The sequence below is a fragment of the Callithrix jacchus genome, chromosome 6 (assembly GCF_049354715.1).
Source record: "Callithrix jacchus isolate 240 chromosome 6, calJac240_pri, whole genome shotgun sequence".
NCBI lineage: Eukaryota > Metazoa > Chordata > Mammalia > Primates > Cebidae > Callithrix > Callithrix jacchus.
The window spans coordinates 75,733,785-75,760,541 of NC_133507.1; the positions used below are offsets into that span (position 1 = coordinate 75,733,785).

A 26,757-nucleotide genomic window follows, 5' to 3' on the forward strand; every position below is an offset into this window, starting at 1 on the left:
ATATGAAAAAATGCTTATCGTCACTGGTCATCAGAGAGATGCAAATCAAAACCACATTGAGATACCATCTCACACCAGTTAGAATGGCGATCATTAAAAAATCTGGAGACAACAGATGCTGGAGAGGATGTGGAGAAAAAGGAACACTTTTACACTGTTGGTGGGAGTGTAAATTAGTTCAACCATTGTGGAAGACAGTGTGGCAATTCCTCAAGGCCTTAGAAATAGAAATTCCATTTGACCCAGCAATCCCATTACTGGGTATATATCCAAAAGACTATAAATCGTTCTACTACAAGGACACATGTACACGAATGTTCATTGCAGCACTGTTTACAATAGCAAAGACCTGGAATCAACCCAAATGCCCATTGATGATAGACTGGATTGGAAAAATGTGGCACATATACACCATGGAATATTATGCAGCAATCAGAAATGATGAGTTCGTGTCGTTTGTAGGGACATGGATGAATCTGGAGAACATCATCCTCAGCAAACTGACACAAGAACAGAAAATGAAACACCGCATGTTCTCACTCATAGGTGGGTGATGAAAAATGAGAACACATGGACACAGAAAGGGGAGTACTAAACACTGGGGTCTACTGGGGAGAAAAGGGGAGGGCCAGTGGGAGGGGGAGGTGGGGAGGGATAGCCTGGGGAGAAATGCCAAATGTGGGTGAAGGGGAGAAGAAAAGCAAAGCACACTGCCATGTGTGTACCTACGCAACTGTCTTGCATGCTCTGCTCATGTACCCCAAAACCTATAATCCAATAAAAAAATTAAAAAAAAAAAGAATTCACAAAAACAAAAAAAACAAAAAAAACAAAAAACAAACAAACAAACAACAAAAAAAAAGGTATTAATAATGGCCAATCAATATTTCCTTTAAACCTATGAGTAGGTGTGATGTGGTATTGACAAGAATGTATATTTTGTGTATTTAAAGTGGAGAGCTCTAAAAATATTTATTCAGTTTACTTGTTCTGGATCTGAGTTCGAGTCCTGGATATCCTTATTAATTTTCTGTCTCATTGAGTCTAAGTCTCTATGTATCTGGGTGTTAGGATCGTTAGCTCTTGTTGTTGCATTGATCCATTTACCACTATACCTTGTTGCTTTAAAATCTATTTTATCAGATACAAGAATTGGAACTCCTGCTTTTTATTTATTTATTTATTTTTGCTCTCCATTTGGTTGGTAAATCTTTCTCCATCCCTTTGTTTTGAGTCTTTGTGTATCCTTGCATGTAAAATGGGTCTGGATGTAGCATACCATTGGGTTTTGCCTGTATCTTTTGATTCAGGGATTTAGTCGATTGAAATTTAGGATTACTGCCATTTGATGTTAACTGGCTGTTTGATCCATTTGTTGATGTAAATTCTTCTTTATGTTGATGCTCTTTACTTTTTGGTATATTGTTAGAAAGGCTAATACTGGTTGTTTCTTTCTATGTGTAATGCTTCTTTTAGAAGCTCTTGTAAAGCAGGCCTGGTGGTAATAAAATCTCTGAGTACTTGCTTGTTCATAAAAGATTTTATGTTTCCTTCAGTTGTGAAGCTTAGTTTGGCTGGATAGGAAATTCTGGGCTGAAAGTTCTGTTCTTTAAGGATGTTGAATATTGGCCCCCACTCTCTTCTGGCTTGTAGAGTTTCTGCTGAGAGATCTGCTGTAAGTCTGATAGGCTTCCCTTTGTGAGTAACCTGACCTTTCTCTCTGGCTGCCCTTAGTATTTTCTCCTTCGTTTCAACCCTGGTGAATCTAACAATTATGTGCCTTGGGGTTGCTCTTCTTGAGGAATATCTTTGTGGTGTTCTCTGTATTACCTGGGGTTGAATCTTGTCCTGCTTTGCTAGTTTAGGAAAATTTTCCCAAATAATATCCTGAAGAATATTTTCCAGCTTGGATTCATTCTCTCTGTCGCATTCAGGTACACCTATCAAACGTAAATTTGATCTTTTCACATAGTCCCACATTTCTTGGAGACTTTGCTCATTCCTTTTTATACTTTTTTCTCTAATCTTCTCTTCTTGTTTTATTTCATGAAGTTGGACCTCGACCTCTGATATCCTTTCTTCTGCTTGAACAATTCGAGTGTTTAAACCTGTGCATACTTCTCGGAGTTCCTGTATTGTATTCTTCAGTTGCATTAATTCACTTATATTCCTCTCTAAGTTGTCTATTCTCATTAGGATTTCATCAAACCTTTTTTCAAAGTTCTTAGTTTCTTTACATTGGGCTACAACATATTCTTTTAACTCACAGAAATTTCTTATTATCCGTCTTCTGAAGCCTGATTCTGTTAATGGGATGTGCTCATTCTCCATCAAGCCTTGCTCCCTTGTTGGTGAGGAACAGTGATCCTCTGTAGAGGGAGAGGCATTCTGATTTTGAGTATTCTCAGCCTTTTTACGCTGGTTTCTTCCCATCATTGTAAATTTATCCACCTATCATCTTTGTAATTACCAACTTTCAAATTAGGTCTCTGAGTGGACGTCCAAGTTGTTAATTCCCAGGGCTGAAATATGAGCAACCCACTGTGCCAGCCAAAACAGCGGCGTTAAGACTGATGGTGCTTATCTGCCTGGGAATCTCTAGTCTGGCTTCCTTCTTGAGTCTGTAATTGGCGACTCTGCCTTCCCAGAGCTCCAAACCTCAGTCAGAAGGGGAACCAGTTCCGTTTACTCTGCACCAAGAGCAGCCACCCCGAGGTGCCGGCAAAACCACTGCACTGGCCATTAGAGTCACGCTGGCGACCCGTGCAGCTCCTCCCAAACCTCGGTCAGAAGAACCAGTCCCATTTACTCTGCACCACAAGCTGCTATGCCTAGGTGCCGGCAAAACTGCTGCACTGGCCATAAGAGTCATGCTGGCAACCCATGTGACTCCTCCACTGGGAATCTTCTGCTCTGTGAGCGACCAAATTTTGTCTGAAAGTTTGGTGTCCTCTCATTCTCTGCGCTTTAACTGGGAGCTGCAATCCCGAGTTGTTAGTGATCAGCCATCTTGGATCATTCTCTGGTTCTTGACTTTTTATCCAATTTTCCAGTCTGTGCCTTTTGATTGGGGCATTTAGCCCATTTACATTTAAGGTTAGTATTGTTATGTGTGAATTTGATGCTGTCATTTTAATGCTAGCTGGACGTTTTGCCCATTAGTTGACACTTCTTTTTCATTATCTCAGTGGTCTTTACCATTTGGTACATTTTTGGAGTGGCTGGTACTGGTTGTTCTTTTCTGTGTTTAGTGCTTCTTTTGGGAGATCTTGTGAGGCAGGTCTGGTGGTGATTAAATCTCTCAGCAATTGCTTGTTTGTAAAGGATCTTATTTCTCCTTAGCTTATGAAAGTTAGTTTGATTGGATATGAAATTCTGGGTTGCAAGATCTTTTCTTTAAGTGTGTTAAATATTGGCTCCCACTCTTTTCTGGCTTGTAGGGTTTCTGCCCAGAGATCCACTGTGAGTCTGATAGGCTTCCCTTTGTGGTAACCTGACCTTGCTCTCTGGCTGCCCTTAGCATTTTTTCCTTCATTTCAACCTGGGTGAATCTGACAATTATGTGCCTTGGGGTTGCTCTTCTTGAGGAATATCTTTGTGGTGGTCTCTGTGTTTCCTGGACTTGAATGGTAGCCTGGCTTGCTAGACTGGGGAAGTTCTCCTGCAAAATATCCTCAAGAGTGTTTTCCAGCTTGGATTCATTCTCTCTGTAACATTCAGGTACACCTATCAAATGTAGATTAGGTATTTTCACATAATCCCATATTTCTTGGTGGCTTTGTGCATTTCTTTTCACTGTTTTTTCTCTATTCTTGCCTTCTCGTTTTATTTCATTGAGTTGATCTTCAATCTCTGATATCCTTTCCTCTGCTTGGCTGATTCAGCTACTGAAACTTGTGTATGCTTTGCAAAGTTCTCATGCTGTGTTTGTCAGCTCCATCAAGTCACTTATATTCTTCTCTAAGCTGTTTATTCTAGTTAGCATGTCATTTAACTTTTTGTCTAGTTCTTAGTTTCTTTGCATTGGGTTAGCACATGTTCTTTTAGCTCAGAGAAGTCTGTTTTTACCCACCTTCTGAAGCCTGTTTCTGTCAATTCATCAGATTCATTCTCCATCCATCTTTGATCCCTAGCTGGTGAAGAGTTATGATCCTTTGGAGGAGGAGCAGTGTTCTGGTTTTTGGTGTTTTCATCCTTTTTGTGTTGGTTTCTTCCCATCTTTGTGGCTTTATCTACCTGTGGTCTTTGTTGGTGGTGACTTTTGGATGGGGTCTCTGAGTTGACATCCTTTTTGTTGATGATGAAGTTATTTCTATTAGTTTTCCTTCTAACAGGCCTCTCTGCTGCAGGACGGCTGGAGGTCCACTCCAGACCCTGCTTTCCAGGAGGTCACCTGCAGGGACTGCAGAACAGTAAGGGTTGCTGCTGGTTTCTTCTGTTATCTTCCTCTGAGAAGGGTACCTGCCAGATATTGTCTGACCTCTCCTTGCTGAGGTGTCTCTTTGGTTATATGGGGGTTGGAGAGCTGCTTGAGGAGACAGTCTGTCCCTTATAGGAGCCCAAGTGCTGTCTGGAGCTCTATTATCCCATGCAGAGATGCTGGGCAGGTACTTTTAAGTCTGCTGTAGTGGAACTCATAACTGCCTCTTTTCCCAGGTGCTCTGTCCTAGGAAGGTAGGATTTATGTGTAAGTTCCTGTTGTGCTGCTGCATTTTTTCATAGATGCCCTGCCCTACATGGAGTAGTCTAGTCACAGTCTGCCAGCAGAGGTGTTGCTGAGCTGCCACAGGCTCTGCCCAGCTGCTATGTGAACTGCCTTGGTAGTGGTGGACTGCCTCAGTAGTGGTGGTCGTCCTTTCCCCCACTGAGCTGGACCATCCTGGGTCTGGCGGCACTTCCTGCAAAACTCTCAATCCAGATAATTTCAGATTGCTTGTTTTGTGGGAATGGTACCCCCTGAATCAGATCCCCCAGTTTATTGTCCCTGCCTCCTCCCTTTCAGTTGAATGGGCAGCTCTGTCTTCCAGGCATTCCAGGCGCCAGTTGAAATAGCCACCCAGATTTGTGTGAGTTTCTGTTTGCCAATCTGGTACTGGTTGAAACTGCCATGCTGAAGACTCATGGCACTTTTCGGCATGGGAATCTCCTGGTCTGTTGGCAGTGAAAATCTGTTGGAAATGCAGTAGGCACTCACCCTCTGCATTGTTCTTGCTTGGAACTGCACTCCAGAGCTGTTCCTATTTGGCCATCTTGGATCCTCCCCTATTTTGAATCAATTTAATGTGAATTTTCATGCTTATTAGGATGGTTTTAGGATGGTTTTAGAAATAACAAAAAAGGTGCAACTATGTGGTTATGCTCTAAAAATAAATTATAAGTGGTACTGACCACATCAAAATCATTTTTAAACAATTACTTTAAGAAATAATTAAATAACTATGAAGAAAACCAGAGGTTAATACCAAGTTTTAGGTATCTAACTATTCTAAAATGGTTTCTAAAAGTATAAGCATGTCCCCAAATTGAATGTTTACAGGGTAAAGCATCATATCAAAGGCTAATGTAACACTTTTCTCATATTCCAGTTTTCTGAACCAAAAATGTTAATGAAGAAATGTACTTATTGAAATTACAATGCCTTAGGCTATTAAAATTTTAAGAGCAATACAAGTTCTGTTGATGTTTGCTAATGTTTTTCTAAAGCTCGATTAATGTCTAATTTACCTGTTGTTCACTTATTTTTTGCCAAAGAAGCATATGAAGCAAGTTATTTATAGCAGTTAATATTCAAAATAAAATTCTAACACATTTGTTTTGGGTAAACAGAATTCTACTGGGAACCATAATGAAATGTAACTCTGTGACACCTACTCACCCAATGCTTTAGAAGCATATATAATAGATATGACAGTTTTTACTAGCACTGTCTCATTGTCCCTTATGGAGAAATATTTTATTCCTTGATTTAAATTTTAAAAAGCCATTCTTTAAATGAAAATACATGTTCAAACAATGGCTCAAAGCAAAGTGTTGGCCCAGATGACAGAAAAACTAGTTGCAGGAACAAAGGCTAAAAATTCAAACTATTTTTCAATACGTTTAAGGTTTAGCCTGCACCAAATAGGGAACAAGAGAAACATTTGATAAACCAAATCATTAAGATTGGTTTGTATTCTTTGTGGAGACTATGCACACATAATGTCAGTTTATGATTTCATAGGATTTTTCAAAGGTTAATCTCTATATTATCATTAAGACAGTGGGTTATCATATTTAAAGAAAAGTATCCCACAAAACCATCTCCATATTTCTATTATAATCTGTTATTTATGACTGGTCCACAAAAGCCATCCAAGTTTTACACATTGGCAAATAACTTACTTTCATCAGATTTGTATGAATTAAGTTTAGAAAAAGCAAAGAACTCTAATAGAAAAAAATCAGCTGGACCTTTGTCTAAAATAATTTCTAACAAATTATTATGATTGACATTTTCACTTGTCAAAATCTGAATTGTGTGAACATTTCTTAGAAAGTACTTTACTTTCTTTTAGTACTTAAAATATCTGGGTACTATAAGCCTCCAAAGGTTGGCAAGTTTCTTTGCCTCATTTACCATACTATTCTGTTCAATGGGAACCACTGCTTTTCATTTTTCCACTATTTATTATGTCAGCTCTCATTTCTTTTCCACTTCATTGCTTGTACAAATTGGAAATAAATAGATTTCACATGAGAAGACATTTTACTTGGCTATATTATTTAGGCGAATATACTACTCTTTTCATTGTGATTTGCAAGCCAAAAATAGTGGGGTATTTGAAGTAAATTCCATGTTGTTAATTAAATATTAGTTACCTACAAAGAGTTTGTTTTAAGGGTGATAATAAAAATTAATACTGCTGTGCAGTTATAAACAGCTTTACAAAGTATTACCTCATTTAATACACACAGTCATTCTTTGTTTTCCTTTGGAGTATGCCTCTCTCTCTCTGTATTTTTTGATTATTAATAGCTTTGTTAAAATATAATTAACATACCATGAACTGCATATATTTAAATTGTATCACTCAATAAGAAGTTTTGTCATGTGTGTAACTTGTGAGGCTATCACCACAATTAAGATAATGAATTTATCCATTACCCCTAAGGGTTTTCAGGTGCTTCTTTGTAATCCCTCCCTGCAATCTTCCCTGTGCCACCTCAATCTCGTGCCCTGAGACAACATACCTGATTTCACAGATAAGTTTGCATTTACTAAAATTTTATACAAATTGAGTCATACAATATGTAATCCTTTTATCTGACTTGTTTCATTAAGCATAATTATTACAAAATCCACCAAAGTTGTAGGATGCATTAATAGTTTGCACATATTCTGAGTAGTATTCTATACAGACAAACCATAGTTTATTCATTGACCTGCTGATGGACATTTGGATTGTTTCTGGCTTTTGGCAATACAAATAACTCTGCTATGAATATTAGCATACAACTCTCTATATAAACAACATTTTCCTTTTCATTGAGTAAATACTCAAGAGTTATTTAAAAAGCACTAAACCTGGTTTCTGGAGTTTAGTGTACCATTGCATATTCTCACCAGCATTGCAGGTACAGTTCTTCCATATTATCACCAACATGGTCAGCCTTCTTAATCTTTGTTTTTCTAATAAATGTGTAGTGTGATCTCATTGTGTTTTAAATTTCGTTTCCCCACTAACTGTTGAGGATTTCCTCATTTGCTTATTTGCCATTTGTAGACCTTTCTTAGTGAAGTGTCTATTCAAAATATTTTGGTCATTTTTTATTGAGTTGACTGTTTTATTTTTACTGAGTTTTGAAAGTTCTTTTACTGAGTTTTGAGATTTTTTTTTTCTAGATACAAATCCATTAACAGATATATAACTTGTCAAATTTTCTTTCTGTCAGTGCCTTGACTTCTCATTCTCTTAATAGTGCTTTGAAAAGCACAAGTTTTTAAACTTTGGTGATTCTTTTTTAAAAAATTTATTTATTTTACTTTAGGTGCATATTATACGTGGCATTTCTCCCCATGTTATCCCTCCTCAACTTTCCCTCCCTCCCCACCCCCTGCTGTCTCTCAGCTACCCTGCTCCCCAACTTCCCCCAGTGTGTGATGCTCCTCTCCCTGAGTCCACATGTTCTCATTGTTCAGCACCCACCTATGAGTGAGAACATGTGATGTCTGGCTTTCTGTTGTTTTGTCAGTAGGCTGGGAATGATGGTTTTCAGATTCACTCAAGTCCCTACAAAGGACACAAACTCATTGTTTTTTATGGCTACATAGTATTCATGGTGTATATGTACCACATTTTCTTTGTCCAGTCTATCATTGATGGGCATTTGGGTTGGTTCCAGGGTACACAGGGCTGCAATGAACATATGCGTGCATGTGTTTTTAGAGTAGAACAATTATAGTTATTTGGGTATATGCCCAATAGTGGGATTGCTGGGGCAAATGGAATTTCTATTTCTAGATCCTTGAGAAATCGCCACAAAATCAATTGTGCACATTGATTTTGTGTCTTTCACAGTGGTTGAACTAATTTACACTCCCACCAACTGTGTAAGAGTGTTCCTATTTCTCCACATCCTCTCCAACATCTGTTGTCTCCACATCCGTTCCAACATCTGTTGTCTCCAGATTTTTTGGTGTTCACCATTCTAACTGGCTTGAGATGATATCTCAGTGTGGTTTTGATCTGTATTTCTCTAATGACCAGTGGTGATGAGCATTTTTTCATGTTTCTTGGCCTCATATATGTCTTCTTTTGAAAAGTGTCTGCTCATATGCTTTGCCCAGTTTTGAATGAAGCTGCTTTTGTCTTGTAAATATGTTTTAGTTCTTTGTAGATTTTGGATATTAGCCCTTTGTCAGATGGTACATTGCAAAAATTTTTTCCCATTCTGTTGGTTGCCAATTCACTCTAAAATGATTGTTTCTTTTGCTGTACAGAAGCGCTGGAGTTTAATTACATCCCATTTGTCTACCTTGGCTTTTACTGCTATTGCTTTTGCTGTTTTAGTCATGAAGTCCTTGCCTATGCCTATGTTCTGGATGGTTTTGTCTATGTTTTCTTCTAGTGTTTTTATGGTGTTAGGTTTTATGTTTAAACCTTGGATCCATCTGGAGTTAATTTTAGTGTAAGGTGTCAGGTCGTGGTCCAGTTTCTGCTTTCTGCACATTGCTAGCCAGTTTTTCCAACACCATTTATTAAACATGGAGTCCTTTCCCCATTGATTATTTTTGCCAGATTTGTCAAAGAGCAGATGGTTGTGTGGTGATTCCTCTGGGGTCTCTGTTCTGTTCCATTGGTCTATGTCTCTGTTTTGGTACCAGTACCATGCTGTTTTGATTACTGTAGCCTGGTAGTATAGTTTGAAGTCCAGCAGTGTGATGCCTTCACTTTGTTCTTTTTGCTTAGGATTGTCTTGGCTATGTGGAGTCTTTTGTGATTACACATAGAATTTAAAGTGTTTTTTTTTTCCAATTGTGTGAAGAAGGTCATTGGTAGCTTGATGGGGATAGTGTTGAATCTATAGATTACTTTGGGCAGGATGGCCATTTTCATGATACTGATTCTTCCAACCATGAGCATGGAATGTTTCTCCATCTGGTTGTGTCATCTCTTATTTCATTTAGCAGTGGTTTGTAATTCTCCTTGAAGAGGTACTTTATATCCTCTGTTAGTTGTATTCCTAGATATTTTGTTCTCTTTGCAGCAATTGTGAATGGGAGTTGGCTCTTGATTTGTCTCTCTCTGTCTGTTATTGTATATAGGAATGCTTGTGATTTCTGCACATTGATTTTGTATCCTGAGACTGCTGAAGTTGCTTATCAGTTTGAGAAGATTTTGGGCTGAGATGATGGAGTCTTCTAGATATACAATTATGTCATCTGCAAATAGAAACAATTTGACCTCCTCCTTTCCTAATGGAGTACTCTTTATTTCTTTTTATTGCCTGATTGCTCTGGCTAGAATTTCCAATACTATGTTGAATAGAAGTGGTGAGAGAGGGCATTCTTGTCTAGTGCCAGATTTCAAAGGAAATTCTTTCAGCTTTTGCCTGTTCAATATGATATTGGCTGTAGGTTTGTCATACATAGATTTTGTGATTTTATGATATGTTCAGTCAATACCTAGTTTATTAAGAGTTTTTAGCATGATGGGCTGTTGAATTTTATCAAAGGCCTTCTCTGCATCTATTAAGATAATCATGTGGTTTTTGTCTTTGGTTCCATTTATGTGATGGATTACATTTATGGATTTGCATATGTTGAACCAGACTTGCATCCCTGGGATGAAGCCTACTTGGTCGTGATGAATAATCTTCTTGATGTGATGTTGCAGTTTGTTTGCCAATATTTTATTGAAGACTTTTGTGTCAATGTTCATCATGGATACTGGCCTGAAATTTTCTTTTTTAGTTGAGTCTTTGCCTGGTTTTGGTGTCAGGATAATGTTGGTCTTATAAAATGAGTTAGGGAGGATTCCCTCCTTTTGAATTGTTTGATACAGTTTCAGAAGAAATGGAAACAGCTCCTCTTTGTACATCTGGTAGTATTCGGCTGTGAACTCATCTGGACCTAAACTTTTTTTGGTTGGTAGGCTATTGATTGCTGCCTCCACTTCAGCCCTTGTTATTGGTCTATTCAGGGTTTCAACTTCCTCTTGATTTAGTCTTGGTAGAGTAAAAGTGTCTAGGAATTTATCCATTTCTTCCTAGTTCACTAGTTTATGTGAGTAGAGGTGTTTGTAGTAATCTCTGACAGTAGTTTGTATTTCTCTGGGATCAGTGGTGATATCCCCTTTATCCTATTTTATTGCATCTATTTGATTCTTCTCTCTTTTCTTTTTTATTAATCTGGCTAGTGGTCTGTTTTGTTGATCTTTTCAAAAAACCAGCTCCTGAATTTATTGATTTTTTGAAGGTTTTTTTTTGGGTCTCTATCTCCTTCAGTTCAGTTCTGATCTTAGTTATTTCTTTTCTTCTGCTAGCTGTTGAGTTTTTTTTTAATCTTGCTCCTGTTACTCTTTCAATTTTGATGATAGGGTGTCAATTTTAGATCTTTCCTCTCTTCTCTGGTGAGCATTTATTGCTAAATATTTCCCTCTCGACAATGCTTTAAAGGTGTCCCAGAGATTTTGGTAAGTTGTGTCTTCTCTCTGGTTGGTTTCAAAGAACATCTTTATTTCTGCCCTCATTTCATTGTTTATCCAGTCAACACTCAGAAGCAAGTTGTTCAGTTTCCAAGTGGTTGTGTGGGTTTGAGTGTGCTTCTTGATCCTGAGTTTTATTCTGATTGTGCTGTGGTCTGATAGACTGTTAGGATTTCTATTCCTTTGCATTTGCTGAGGAGTGATTTGCTTCCAATGATGTGGTCAATTTTAGAGTAAGTGCAATGTGGTGCTGAGAAAATGTATATTCTGTGGATTTGGGGTGGATTGTTCTGTATATGTCTATTAGATCTGCTTGATCGAGGTCTGCATTCAAGTCCTGGATATCCTTGTTAATTTTCTGTCTCATTGATCCATCTAATATTGACAGTGAAATGTTGAAATCTCCCACTATTATTGTGTGGGAGTCTAAATCTTGTTTAGGTCATTAAGAACTTTGCTTTATGTATCTGGGTACTCCTGTGTTGGGGGCATATATATTCAGGATAGTCAGCTCTTCCTGTTGGATTGATCCTTTTACCATTACGTAGTGTCCTTCTTTGTCTCTTTTGATCTTTGCTGGTTTGAATTCCATTTTATCAGAGACTAGGATTGCAACACCTTTTTTTTTTTTTTATTCTCCATTTGCTTAGTAAATCTTTCATCCATTTATTTTGAGTCTGTGTGTGTCTTTGTATGTGAGATGGGTTTCCTGAATACAGCACATCGATGGGTGCTGACTTTTTATTCAGTTTGCCAGTCTGTGTCTTTTGATTGGGGCATTTAGCATTTACATTCAATGTTAACACTGTTATGTGTGGATCTGATCCTGCCATTTTGTTACTGGCTGGTTTTCTTTCTCATTAGTTGACTCATTTTCTTCATTGCATTTTTGGTCTTTGCCCACTGTTTGTTTTTGCAGTTACTGGTATTTGTTCCTTTCCATGCTTAGTGTTTCTTTCAGAAGCTCTTGAATAGTAGGTCTGGTGGTGACAAAATCTCTCAGTAATTGCTTGTCCATTAAGGATTTTATTTCTCCTTCACTTACAAAGCTTAGTTTGGCTGGATATGAGATTCCGGGTTGAAAGTTCTTTCTCTAAGGATGTTGAATATTGGCCCCCACTCTCTTCTGGCTTGTAAGGTTTCTGCCGAGATATCTGCTGTGAGTCTGATTGGCTTCCCTCTTTGGATGACCTGACCTTTCTCTCTGGTTGCCCTTAGCTTTTTTCCTTCATTTCAACCCTGGTGAATCTGGCAATTATGTGCCTTGGGGTTGCTGTTCTTGAGGAATATCTTTGTGGAGTTCTCTGTATTTCCTGAATTTGAAGTTGGACAGCCTTGCTAGGCTTGAGAAGTTCTCCAGGATAATATCCTGGAGCATGTTTTCCAGCTTGGATTCATTCTCCCCATCATATTCAGGTACACCAGTCAAGCATAGATTAGGCCTTTTCACATAATCCCATATTTCTTGGAGGCTTTGTTCATTTCTTTTCACTGTTTTTCTCTTTTGTCTTGCCTTCTCTTTTTGTTTCATTGAGTTGACCTTCAGTCTCTGATATCTTTTCTTCTGCTTGATTGATTTGGCTATTAAAACTTGTGTTTGCTTCACATAGTTCTTGTGCTGTGTTTTTCAACTCCATCAAGTTGTTTATCTTCTTCTCTAAGCTGGTTATCCTAGTTAGCATTTCATCTAACCTTTCTTTTTTTCTTTAAGACAGAGTCTCACTCGATCACCAGGCACCAGGCTGGAGTGCAGTGGCGTGACCTCAGCTCACTGCAACCTCCACCTCCCGGGTTCAACCAATTCTCCTGCCTCAGACTCTCAAGTAGCTGGGACTACAGGTGTGCACCACCACGCCCAGCTGATTTTTTTGTGTTTTTAGTAGAGACGGGGTTTCACCATGTTGGCCAGGATGGTCTCGATCTCTTGACCTCATGATCCACCCACCTCGGCCTCCCAAAGGGCTGGGATTACAGGTGTGAGCCATGGTGCTTGGCCTTGTCTTATCTTTTTTCAAGGTTTTTGTTTTCTTTGCATTGAGTTAGAACGTGTTCCTTTAGCTTAGAAAAGTTTATTATCTACCTTCTGAAGCCCGTTTGTGTCAATTTGTCACACTCCTTGGTCCAGTTGTGATCCTGTGTTGTTTAGGAGTTGTGATCCCTTGCAGGAGAAGAGGTGTTCTCGTCTTTGATGGTTTCATCATTTTTTCACTGTTTTTTCCTCATCTTTGTGGATTTTCCTAGCTGTGGTGTCAGGGAGCTGCTTGGTGAGGTTGCTTGACTGCCTGTGGAGTCACTACTGGGTTTCTAGGGACTCCTTCAGGTTACTAGGGATGCTTCTGTGTCTTTTTGTTTATACTGGGAGATTAGGTCAGCCTCTTCCTCTTACCTGTAGGTGCTGCTGGGTTGTCAAGAATGTGGTCCTGTTGCTAAGCAGGCTTCCTGTGTTTTTTGTTAAAACATGTAGCCGGGTCCCACCCCTCTATTGGTGGGTTGTGTCCTTCCTCCACTGGGCTGGATCATTCAGGGTTCATCTCAGACTGTGGCACTGGCTGCACAACCCACTAAATTAGAGCTTCAGCAGTCTGGAATTTGTGGGGGAGGGTAGGGACCCACCCTGCTGCACCTGGCTGTCTCCCCCTTTCAGCTTCTTCTCTCTCAGAGAGAAGGTAGGGGTCCGCCTGATCCATTTTCTTATGACTCATACTTTTGGTGTCATATCTAAGAAATATTTGTCTAATCAATGGTCATACAAGTTCTTCTATGTTTTCTTTTTCAATTTTATATTTTTACATTTGAATTAATATTTTCATAATATAACTTATAAATTGGAGTTGTTTTTCCCCCCACAGAGATATTCAGTTGTTCTAGTAATACTTACTGAAAAACTATTCTTTCTCTACTAAACAGCCTTTGCATATTTGTTAGAAATCAGTTGTCCATATATGTGTGAATTATTTTCAGATTTTCAGTTTTGTTCCTTTGTCTGTCTTTAATCTATAACACTCAGTCTTGATTATTATAGCGTTACAATAAATTTTAAAATCCCATTTTGTTAAATCTATTTTTTCTTTATTAAAGTATTTTTGACTATAATACATACCTTTTATATCTATATGGATTTTGGAATCAATCTGTCAATTTCTACTAGACGAAGTAAGTTTTATTTACTATTGCATATCAATATAGATTCAATGCAATAGTAAGTAAATACAACACATTTGCTACTGCAGTGACTCTATATTGATAGGAGGAATAATTGTCATATTAAGATCATATTGAGTCTACTAACTCTTAATAAATAATGGACTTTCTCTTCATTTGGGTATCCTTTAATTTCTTAGTAATATACAGTAGTATTTAGTATAGCAGTCTTTCACATCTTTTGTCAGATTTATCATTTTTTCATATTTTTAAAATTATTTTACATAAAGTTAAATATCAGTTTTCTGCTGTTTTTTGCTAGTGTATAGAAATACAGTTGACTTTTATACATTGTTCTTATATTCTACAACCTTGATAAGAAGACTGACTTGTTTTGTAGATTCCATTGGATTTTGTAGATAATTTTGTCTTCTGAAGTTATAGTCTGAATTTTTCCTTCCTAATATGGATGCCTTAACTTATTCTTCTTACCTTATTGTTGTGCCTAAAACATCCAGTATAATATTAAGTAGATGAAGTAAGATCCAACATTTTTATTTATTCCTAATCTTAGAGGGAAAGGTATAATCATCTTTTTACAGTTGAATTTACATTTGCCTATGCTCACATGACAGAGACAAAAAAAACCTCACACATAAATACATAAAAGAAATTATCACTTTTTTTTCAATAACACACATCTCTGTGACAGTAATGTAGTTCTTTGAGAGTAAAGAAGCATTATGCTTTACTCATCTTTGTAGCCTTAGCACCTGGAAACATATCACTTGCTCAGTGTATATTTGTTTTGTAATAATTGGACTGGGTATTAGATCCAAATCCTCTAATTATAAATGCTCAACACATTCTCATTTCATTAAGTCATGAAATTAATCTAAAGAGAGATGAGGGGGTCTCAATCTTTTGCTAATGCACTATTGTAGCATTTTTCCTTACTCAATATATTTCTCAGCTACAGTACAATCTATTAAGCAAACATATTCATGTCACAGAGAAGAAACTAAAACATAAATTAAGAGTATAATAAAAAGCAAAATGCATGTTTCTTTCTATTAAAGTCATATGGAAACTAATGATAACATTTTAAAACACTTGATATTGTTTTAAGAGTTACAGATAAGTATTTTATTTCTTAGTAACCCTAACAACAAATTACAGAAAACCTCCTGTGTCATTTTTGAGGGATCTGATTATTCTTATAGCCCCTAGCTGCATTCCTTCTGTACCCCTGGTATCTGCATCACCTATCATATCCTCAAGTCTTCCTTTTTATACATTTATACCTGTTAAATTTCCTGATCAGGTCCTCCTCGTTTATCATATTATTCCACTAAATTCTTTCTGTGAAATCTACTTTCAATCAGTTGTATAAAGATCATTCCTCCAATCTGGGACATATGTGATAAAAGTAAGAGGAATTTATTGGCAGAAAATTAAGCTTAACAGGTAGGGAGAAAAGAGGTGAATTCGAATTTTAGGAAGACAAGAGAAAAGGGAGCAAGAGAATCCCATATAGTAGCCTTATTTCTGTGTTGATTTTATTTCTTATGTAACCACAGCATAGCACCCAAAGAATATTGGTTAATGAATGAATAAATTATCTCATTATTACATATAAGAATAGAAGCAAATTGTTTTTAAACTTTTGAATATACTGATTTTCTTTTATTTTCTTTTTATTTTCTATTTTCACTGTGAGCACTAAACCAGGTAATAATTTTGGGTTCTCAAATGTCCTCAAAACTTTTGCAAGGATTTATAGGACCTGAAGGCAAGAAGATATTCCTGAGTTTGGTTTGGCAAGTTTCATGAGAATATGAGCATATAAGCAAATGCAAAAAGAATACAATTCTGTTAACTAAGGTTTGTCTCAGACATCTGGCTATAAGGTAAGCTTGCAGGCAAAATAATAATGTAACTAGGTCATCCCAGTGATTTTAAAATAATTTATCCAAGATCCACTGAATTGTATAGTAGAGGAATTCAAGGTAACTCATTCTCAAATTTTAACATTTTCTTACACAACACCACACATATTTATATTATGAAAATGAAAAACAAACTTTACTTTTGAAATGAGAAATTAAAAGGCATAATGTTTCAACTTCATATGTAAATATATGTAAACTCTAATAATTTTATTGTACACATATTTTGGGCAAAATGATGGAATATTTCAAATAGTTTACACTGAAGCTGGGCATGTTGACTTACACCTGTAATCCAAACACTGTGGGAGGCACAGGTGGGTGGATGGTTTGAGCCCACGAATTTGACACCACCCTAAGCAACATGGCAAAACCATGTCTCTACAAAAAATACAAAAAAAAAAAATTAGCCAGGTGTGATGTTGGGCATCTGTGGTCCCAGCCTCTAGGGAGGCTAAGGTGGGAGGATCCCTGAGCCCTGGAGGTCTAGGCTGCAGTGAGCCCTGATTGCACCACTGTACCACTCAAGCCTGGGTGATGGAGTGAGACTCTGTCTCAAAACAACAACAACAACAACAACAAACACACACAAATAGTTTACACTTAATTCTAGGTAGAAAAAAAGCAATAGTATTATGTGTAATTTGAAAAAACCACTATATTAGTGCTTATCAGTTTCTTAGCATGAAAGCATACTTATATGTCCATATTAAAATTTTAAAATATAACAACATATTATTTAAAATATTATTAAACATTTCCTAATAACCTATTTGTAAGGACTTATTCCTTAATTTTTTTTTTTTACTTGGAAGGCCATTTAGTAAATAAATTATCTTTATTCAAACTGATTTATCAAACAATAATATCAGTAGAAATACTCATACTACTTGCAAAATTATCCAAATTCCTTTGACCACAGTTCATTCTTAACATTTTCTGAGCACAATCTCAGGTAGTAGTTGCAAATTCCGATTACATAAATACTTCCAAGATTTAGTTCAAAAACACAAAGTGATTTTATAGAGCAACATTTTATTTATCAATAAAACCTTTCTTTATTTCAGCAGTTGAAAGCCCTAATGTATTTTTTACTGTGAATAAAAACTTTTTGAAAACAAAAATTATCTATAATTTTTCATTTAACAGTAAATATTGCATGCAATAGGATTCTGTCAAATCTTCTAAATATGCATTAAGATAACCAATTGATCAGTAATTTGCATCACTTAGTAAAAATGATTTGACAGTAAATTACTGTGTCTGGTATGTGCATGCTACAGCATAGTATGTTCAGCATCAAAAAATAAAATAAAATGCAATTACCCTAAAAGACATTTCAAGATTCTCTCCACCCCAGATATCCATTCCTGCATCGTAAGTTCCTATCTCTTCAAAGTAGGTTCTGTCAATAGAAAATAGGCCACCAGCCATAGTAGGGGTCCTAGTTGAAAAAAAAAACAAAAAGAAAAGAATATTTTTTGAAAACAATGTGTGGAGTTTAATGAGACTATAGCACATATTTTTGAGACATTCTAAATATTAAAAATAATCTCAAACTAGAAACATAAAGTCCAGGTGTAAGAAGTTTTAAAATTAATAGATAGCATTTCTTTTTACATTTTCTGTAAAACTCAAATTAATTTTTGTTTTTCTTATTGGTGATCAAATAGATACGTGGAAGTAACACTGGCCAGGGAAGACTGGGACTTCTATATTCCCCCTGAAAAGCATAGTGAAGAGAGGTTTGTGCCCTTTTCACTGTCCTTAAAGTGGTTAGCTGGTTATGAAACTACCAGTTGTGAACTTAGGTCACATAACTATAAATCATTTTTATATAAACTCTAGAAACCTGTGGACATGGTTTCACTTTGAAAAGATCCATAACCTGTTTAAATATGAAAAAATTAAGTGCTATAAAATGTTTATAGGAAATAAATATCTAGTGATAGTTATAAAGTTTTTTTAATCACAAGAACTTTACATCTAATTGTTTATTCTCTCTTTACTAATTAAAATGATAGAATGAGTCATCTAATTCTATAAGATTTATGTATGGAAGGACATTTGGAAGGGATTCTAAAACTTTTTCCTAGGAATAAATGCCTTTTGTTCTCAAATTCAAAATTTCTCTATAGGAGCTGAGGAGTCAAGTTTTTAAAGGATAAATTAATTGGTGATTTAAAAGAAGAATTACAGACAGTGTTAATGAGTAAGCTACACAAGTCTTTCTATATATAAGCAGTATAAATTAAAGGTTAAAAAGAAGATTGTAGTTTATCTCAAAAAGATCCATACTGGCAATGATGACTTGAATGCCACTTGTAATATAGTGGTTTGCAACCTTAAAAGCACAATAGCAGCACTTGAGGCACCTTTAAAAAAAAAGATGGGCATGCTTAAGTACCACCCTCCACAGATTTAGATTGAACTGGCTTGGGGTGATGCCTGATTTTGGTATTATATAGTTTCTATGTAATTCTAATGTACTGCCAAGGGTGAGAAACTGCTATAGAAACTTACTGGAATACTCATCTAAGTAGTCTGTGAGGCTGTTAAGAACCCAGTGTTTTGCTTTTGACAAAATTGTATTCTCCTCTGCCAAAGGTTATGCTCATGTTTTAATTAAACAGAATTGTTCATTAAAAACCCACCAAATAATATTGTACTTGGACGTCTACCACATTGCAGAGTTCTCTGTTTCTCCCAGTGCTCTCGCTATTTTATGCTCAGGTAATTAACTGTCCATCAGTCGGAGTAGCAGAGCCTTGCTTAGTCTCAGAGCAATTTTATTACTTTTTGTCTTGCTGGGTTCCTATCATGAGCAGTATCATTGACCTTCTCAGTTATAATGAGAAACACTAACAAAGCTAAACAGATGGTAATTAGGAAGTAGCCATGACCTTCACCTGATGGGGGTTTTGGAACTCTATGGCAATAACTATATTAGGTATTACAGTGCTGGAGAGTCTATTTAATAAAATTAGGAACCAAAATTGATGCAATTATCCTATCATAATGCAACCAAATGCTTAAGACTGATAAGTGATGCATTTTTAATGATCAGTTCAGACTGCCTATCTACTTATCTACTTACTGATAAAGCACTGGCACATTTTAACTTAAATAACATGTACTGAATTTCACCTTACAGTTGGTCATCATTCTTATATGTGAGAAATGTATGATAAGTGGCTAAAAATAAATTACACTTAATTTATTTTTTATACTATTGAGAATGACTCAAATAACTTCTACTTGTGCTTGAAAATAATAAAAATAATAAGATAAAATTACAATCTTCAAGTAATTCCTGTATTTTCTGAAGACAGATACTCCTGGACAGGTTGTGTGCGTGCTTGCAATATCAGTTAGCTCTCTCAGGTTGGATACTGTGCCTTATAATATTTAATACCTATCGCCATAGCCAGTGGTATGCAATACATTCTGTTCTAAGTTAACTACTCTGTAATATGCTTAATACAATATTTACATATGCTCATGTGTACCTTAAGTATTCAGAGCATCTAGAAAATGAAAAACCTTGATTTTAGTGAAATTAGCTGAAATTATTTGCTTTTCAAGATTGTGTCTATACAATGTCAAATCAAACAACCAATTTAATCAATTGAACCTGAGGGGAACAGTCAGCTCAGTGACTGTGAACACTACCCACCACACATAGTAAGTAGGAAAGATGAACTGAGTTAACAGAAGTAAAGCACTTAACACAGTATCCAACACATAATCAATAATTAATAAGGCTAGGTAGTTTATCTTTGTTGGTGTTATTGATGTTAATCATTTAAGCAAAATCCTTGCTGTCCTTCACTTAATTTGGGTTCCTCTCTCTCTACATATACCCTCATTTTAGGTTTCAAAACCATTTGGAACTACCTCATATTTAAGATGTGGACTGAAATCTGCCTCAGAGTATAACATTTTACTCTTGAACCCCTCCCATTTTCATAGGAAGTCAGGTTTTATCCTTCATTGGTGATTCTGGTTCCCTAATCTATAGTCTCATATTAATAATACCCATCAACAATTTTTTCTTCCCTTGTCACAACTCATTTCCAGGGCTCTGTCATGTCAGCAAAACACTAGCTTAGGAACCTTAGTTCTCTGTGCTTGCTTTCTGCAGTTTCCAATGATCTCTCTCTCTCTCTTTCCTTTAATGTTGCTGATTGGGTGAATTTACCTTTTACTTCATTTACTTCTGCTATTAAGGCACTGGAAAAGTAATAAAATATGGCTAACTGGTTATAGGACAAGTCTACATTGTTGATTCTCTGCTTAATTCATAAACTCCTGTTTATTTGTTCACAAACTTAATTCACAAACTGCTGTTTATTTGTTCACCTGTCTTAAACTCTTTTTTTTTTTTTTTTTTTTTTTTTTGAGACAGGGTCTCACTCTGATGCCCAGGCTAGAGAAGTGCAGTGGTGCAATCACAGCTCCCTGCAGCCTCGACTTCCCAGGCTCAGGTGATTCTCCCACCTCAGCCTCCAGAGTAGCTGGGACTACAGACAGGCACCACGATACTGAGCTATCTTTTGGTATTTTTTATAGAGACAGGGTTTTGCTATGTTGCTCAGGCTGATCTTGAACTCCTGAGCTCAAATGACCTGCCTACTAGACCTCACAAAATGCTAGGATTACAGGTGTTAGTCACCAAACCTGGTCTGAGTCTTTTCCAAAAGTTTCAGACTCCTCTCAACAACCAGGGGATCAAGGCAATACATGACATCTAAATTCTCTCAATCATGAAATCTAAATTCCTTCAATCTCTAGCTCAATGTGTTTAAAAATGTGTCTTCTTCATGGCCTCATCTTTCCTCTTGTTTCATAGAAAAGAATATCTCCTTTCCTCTCATTGTGGGCTAGCATTCACCCTTGTTGTCTCAACAGGCTCTCTCCTGACTACTCTTTCAGGCCCTTGCTCATTGACTATTAATATTTACGTTTTATGCCTTTGCTTTCTAGATTGTTCTCTTGAGCTTACAAACCTGTGAACAAAGTTCTATCCTAAACCAGAAAAAATTTTCATTCCATCTTACTACTCTTAAACTAGGGACATATATTTCCTATTCTCTTCACTGGTAACCTTCTTGAAAAGTTACTTTCTACAGACTCCCTTAACAACTTTTGACCTTCTAATTAGAAGGTATATCCTGCTCCCACTTCTACCATAACTTCTTTCTGAAAAGTCCCCATTGATTGTGAACTCCAATAACCTGTCCTTAACTTTTCCTTTGAAACCATATAGCACAGTTCATCAATCTTCTGCTTGAAATTATTTTCGTTTCTAGCTCCCATTACATTGTTCTGTAGAGGTTTTCCTTCTGCGAATTTGACTGTTAATTTTATGATCCTTATTGATAACCCCCTTCCTCTCCTTTTTCTTTGCTATCAGAAATTAGATAAGCTCTTAGTTTCACATCTATCACATAAATGCAATTTGCCATTATAATATGATTTTGTGGATATATGCATTTAGTAATTTTTTCTTTCATCTGAAATGTATCCTCCTAAGGGTCTCTCAGGGGCACTTTTCGCTTTCTAGGCTCTTTGCCTGGGTATGATAAGATCATTCATCACACACCTTTCTATGGTTGACTCCTAAATTTGTGTTTTTATACCTGTTTTCTCTGCATAAGTTGCACTTTTGCAGTTCCTCACTAGATGTTTCCTTTAAAAAACTCCTTTGACTGTGTTCAGTGTATATATGATAGACCTGAGAATTTGGTATTCATCTGCTCCTCTTTTAATGTCTTTTATTTCCTTCCAGTCTCTTAATATAAAATTTTAAAAAACACATTTTTTGTGCATAATTCAATTATTTCCAAAATACTTCTACCTTTTATCTGAAGTGTTTTTGACTCATCTCTGTTATCATAGTGACTCTACTTTTAGTCTTCTATGTCTAACTATCTTCAATGTTTGGTAATAATGAGATCCTCTTAGATGCTAAGAGGATCTGGATGGCTCTAGATTCTTCTGCTTCTGAAATTTATCCTAGAAACCATAGCCAGATTAATTTCTCTAAATCAATGCTTCTCTAAAAATGTAAATCAGATGTTCAGAAATCTACGTTAAGGAAACAAATTCTAGCTTCTTATTCTGGCATCAGTAATCTGGCATCACCCAATGAGCTTCTCCCAATGCTTTTTAACTATTTCTCTGCAGTAAAGTGTTTAGCTGTTACTGGTAAATGCTTTACATTTTTGTACCTTGGTACATTCGTTCACATCCATTAGTCACCTGGATTTTTCTTTGAAAACTCCCCTTGTATATTCAAAGTTAAAATTATCTGTAATCTTATTTCTAAGATTCCAAAAATATTTTTTGCTCATACCTGCTAAACTGATGAGTAACAAAGGTAATTTCACTAATTCCAACATATTTAAAGGCTCGGTCATCTAACAGCAGTTTTAAAGGTTGAGATTGACAGTATTTTATTTAGTTAGTTATATTTTGAGATTGGATCTTACTATATTACCCAAACTAATCTCAAGGTCTTGGCCTCCAGCAATCTCCCTGTCTCAGCTAGGATTACAGGTACATGCCTCAGCACCCAGTTTCTATAAGTGTTTTAGAATTTAAGATATAAAGGTTTATGACTATGTAAAATAGTAAAGGCCTCAAAAAATTATGCATTTGACCTGGAAAAATACTGAAGTTTTTCACCAGAAGTTGGTGAATCAACAGAAATTGTGGCAGAATACATTTAATTATTCAATCATGCTAAAATGTAATGCCTGTATTTTCACCAAGAAGACAATATATTTCGTATGTCACACTGGGACAATCATCTAGTATAGAGAGAGAAAAGGCAACCCTAAGAGGCAGCCAAATTCAGTTGTTAGAAGTCTGGACTTAGTAGCTAGATTGAGTTTAAACACCAACTTCAAAGTGTTTGACTGTCAGTAAGTCACTTAAACTCTGTGCCTCAGTTTCATCACCTATAAAGTGTGGATCATGTGAGCTAATATATGTAATACTCTTGAAAAAATACCAGCACACAGTTAATAGTATACATTTTAGATAATATCTATCAAAAAAAGGGGAAAACATCTGTGTTTACCAAGATTATAATTTGCTTCATTTTTATTTTTTCAAGGTCCAATTAATTTTTAGAATTGTAGTACTTCAGAGCTCTAAAATCCCTACAGATTTGGTCAAAAACGTAGTGGGAATGCGTTTAAGTGACTTGTTCAAAGACCTCTAACTAGTTGGTAGCATGGTTAACAAGCCTAGCCAGCCAGCCTGCCTGCCTTCCTTCCTTCCTTCCTTCCTTCCTTCCTTCCTTCCTTCCTTCCTTCTTTCCTTCCGTCTGTCCATCCATCCTTCCTTCCTTCCTTTCAATTACTAATCACTCCATTCATCCATATACCTATGCAGAAAAAGATTCTGGGTAGTTAATCAGAAACACATTTTTCGTGATTTCAAGCTCCATGTTTATGTACCATGTTTTCCTGTGAATTTTTGCACTGCCCTTCAGAAACAATTTCTCTTAAAGTTCTTGAAACATCATTCCATCTCACTAATTTTTTCTTTTGATACATCAGGATTCTGTTTAATATTAATTGGCAAATAATCAAGATCCTTGGAGAAAATCTCCAAAGAATGTTTGAGAGACTATAGCTCAATTCTAGGCTACTGTTTATAATGTTCAAATAACACAATATCTAAACTGTTAGTATTTAGATTGGCACTAATTACATTTTCCATAGATTATAAATTGCTAAAGATAAGTAATAAAAATGAGTTATTTTTACATTTACAAATATGAGGCATGAATAGCTGAAATACTCACATGCAGCTGATTTTTTTAAATTATAAAATCGAATGGCTTTGTTACGTTAACCATTTTGCAGGCTTAGGAACCAAAACAAAATGAAATGCTGAGTTTCTCTCCTTTCTTCCTTTTTCTATCCACTATAACCAAAATAGAAAGCAGAGGAAAGAGAAGGGAAGCAGAGGCACAAATACTCTTCTATCAGAGTGATGAATAATTAAGTGTTGAAGTAATTAAAGATTTTACAGCTAAAAAATGGGAAGTTTGGTGAATACTGCACACTATTACAATCATCTGAACCTATGTTTGAGCATGAAGATGTGGCTTTTTGTAGAGAAGAAATTGTTACTTTAAGAGTTTATGTTGGCTTAGGTGCTGGACAAGGAAGCTTACTAAAATCCTGCAGAGTCTATGAAACACAATCTCAGTGTTATTTTTAAGGAATAAGAAAAATACAATGTTATGCTTAGTATGGGCAAATGATTTGTTTTGCTGCCAAAGAACCCACTTATCAACAAGCATGGTAATCAATACCTTAACCTGTGCTTAAAGAGCTATATTTCCAATAAAAGTGTAGTTATTTTTTCTAAGTGCTTTTTAATAATTCCTAAGACCTGATAAAGGCCTAAGCTTCCAAAAGCATGTACAGTAATTGGTGCAAATTTTAATCTTTCATTGTACTTTCATTACATGCTTTCAGGGGATTAAAATAAACAATGGGACTAGCTGGGACTAATATATTTAATAGTCTTAAAATATTTTGGTTAGTGTGATAACATTATTCAGTATATAAATATAGTATTTAACTTACCACTCTGAAAACTTTTTACAGTACCCTAGTTTTCTTCTCATCCCAACAGGCTGCTAAGAAAATGTTGCAAATTATCCCCTAAACTATGATAGAAAGTAACACAATATAAATATAGTTTGTTTCATAGAATATAGATTCAAACATTTTTATTGGAGGCATGAAGTTTTTACTTAATCAACAGCCATTAACTTTTAACAAGAGTAAGCAAGGATTTTGACTAATTGAGCATTCCAAAGTTAATTATTTCTTTCAGTCTTTGTTCTGAAAGGTCACAATGCTGACCTTCCCCTGTGCTGTTGTTTTCATATCTTTTATTGTATAGAAGTGCTTTAAAGGTTTTGGTGGTATCTACATCTGTTTCTTTTCTCCAATCCAAACGTATATTATGGTTGTATTGAAAAAAATCTAATCTGATAAAAATTAATTAGTTACTATTAAATATAAAAAGCTTTGTCTTATATTTATATAAGATTTTATAGAGTAATATTTGTGTTTTCAATTTATTATACTAACTAGTGAAATTATGAATTGGAAGCAGTGATAATATTTTGGGGGAGGAATTAAATTGGCAGGAGATAATCAGGAATATTAAAACAAATTTCATGTTGTTCAACTGCATAATTCTAAAGCGACAACTTCATATGCAAAAACTAGATACAGAAAAAATAATTGGTAAAAAAATAAACTGCAAACAAACTCTTGATGAACTTTAGTCACACACAAAAAGTAGGGGAATGACCTAAGTAATTTAAGACATTTGCAGCCTTTAAAACTTACATGGGAAAAAAATTAACAGCATAGAAAAATATTGATGCTATATCAACTTTCACACTGTAGAGAAATTGAATAGAAATGCCTTGGAAGAAAATGCAACCAAATTCTAAAAGGGGTGGCTTATTGGTGTTCTTCTTTATCCTTTTAGGTACTTGTCACATTTATTTTGCAATATATATGTTACATTATCAGAGATAAATTTAAAATCTAATTCATGTCAAGGACATTGCTCGTTTCAATATTTTATAACACTTCATGAGTTAAGCAAGGCAGGGAGAATAATTTTCCATTTTATAGTTGAGAAGACTAGGTAATTTCCCACTTGGAGGAGGTTGAAATAAAATCAGAACCTCCAAACTAGCTTCAATGCTTCTTCTATGATCACATTCCAATGATAGAGGAGATAATATATATGAACACTGTATGAGTTTTTCGTGATAAAATACAATTATAATCAGAGACATTAATAATGTTACTTGATTTATTTGATCCTCATAAACTCCTAATTCTAATTATGTAAAAAATTGAGATCAGGTGAATGCTAATAAAAATCATAAAATCAAGTAAAATAGGTCTAAAATAAAAACCAGTAATATCTATGTTTATTGCTATATTAGAATTATAAGAACATCTAAAACTCTTTTGATTTACTTTAGAAATATACTCAACATGGCACTTGAAGTAAAAATGAAGGCAGTCATATTAAGAATATTAATGGTGATTATATGTAAAAGAGTCCATAAGATGTGAAGGGTAAAAAAAGTTAAATTTATTTAGAAATTACCAGTAGGTTTTTAATTTAAAAACTCTATTTTAGTCAGTGTGAAATTAAAGTGGAAATAAATATCTTTATAATTATTTACTGAGATTCACTTACAGGGCATAATTAAGGACTAAACAATCAATAAGACGTAAGCCAGGCTCATTTCTAGAGGTCCACATCACTTTAGTAGTAGATATATTCCTGTACACCCACACCTGGACCACTTAAACTAGACTCCTGCCCTCATCCAGCATACCTGCAGCCAGTGCCAGAGAGTGAGCAACTTTACAGGAGAGGTTCCCTTACCTATGTTTGTATGTGTGGAACTTGGC

General features: G+C 35.7%; 1 protein-coding gene across 32 annotated transcripts in view; it reads right to left on the reverse strand.

The window, feature by feature from the left end:
- Nucleotides 1-26,757, reverse strand: part of GALNT13 (polypeptide N-acetylgalactosaminyltransferase 13) — a 690,911-nt gene that overhangs the window by 211,391 nt on the left and 452,763 nt on the right. For 29 of the 32 annotated variants that reach the window (XM_035304875.3, XM_078327740.1, XM_054257627.2 and 26 more), the window contains one exon: nt 17,603-17,720. The exons of the other annotated variants lie outside the window; for them this stretch is intronic. In XM_035304875.3, the coding sequence (XP_035160766.1) occupies nt 17,603-17,720 (118 nt within the window). The remainder of the gene's footprint in view (nt 1-17,602; nt 17,721-26,757) is intronic. 32 annotated transcript variants of the gene reach the window in all.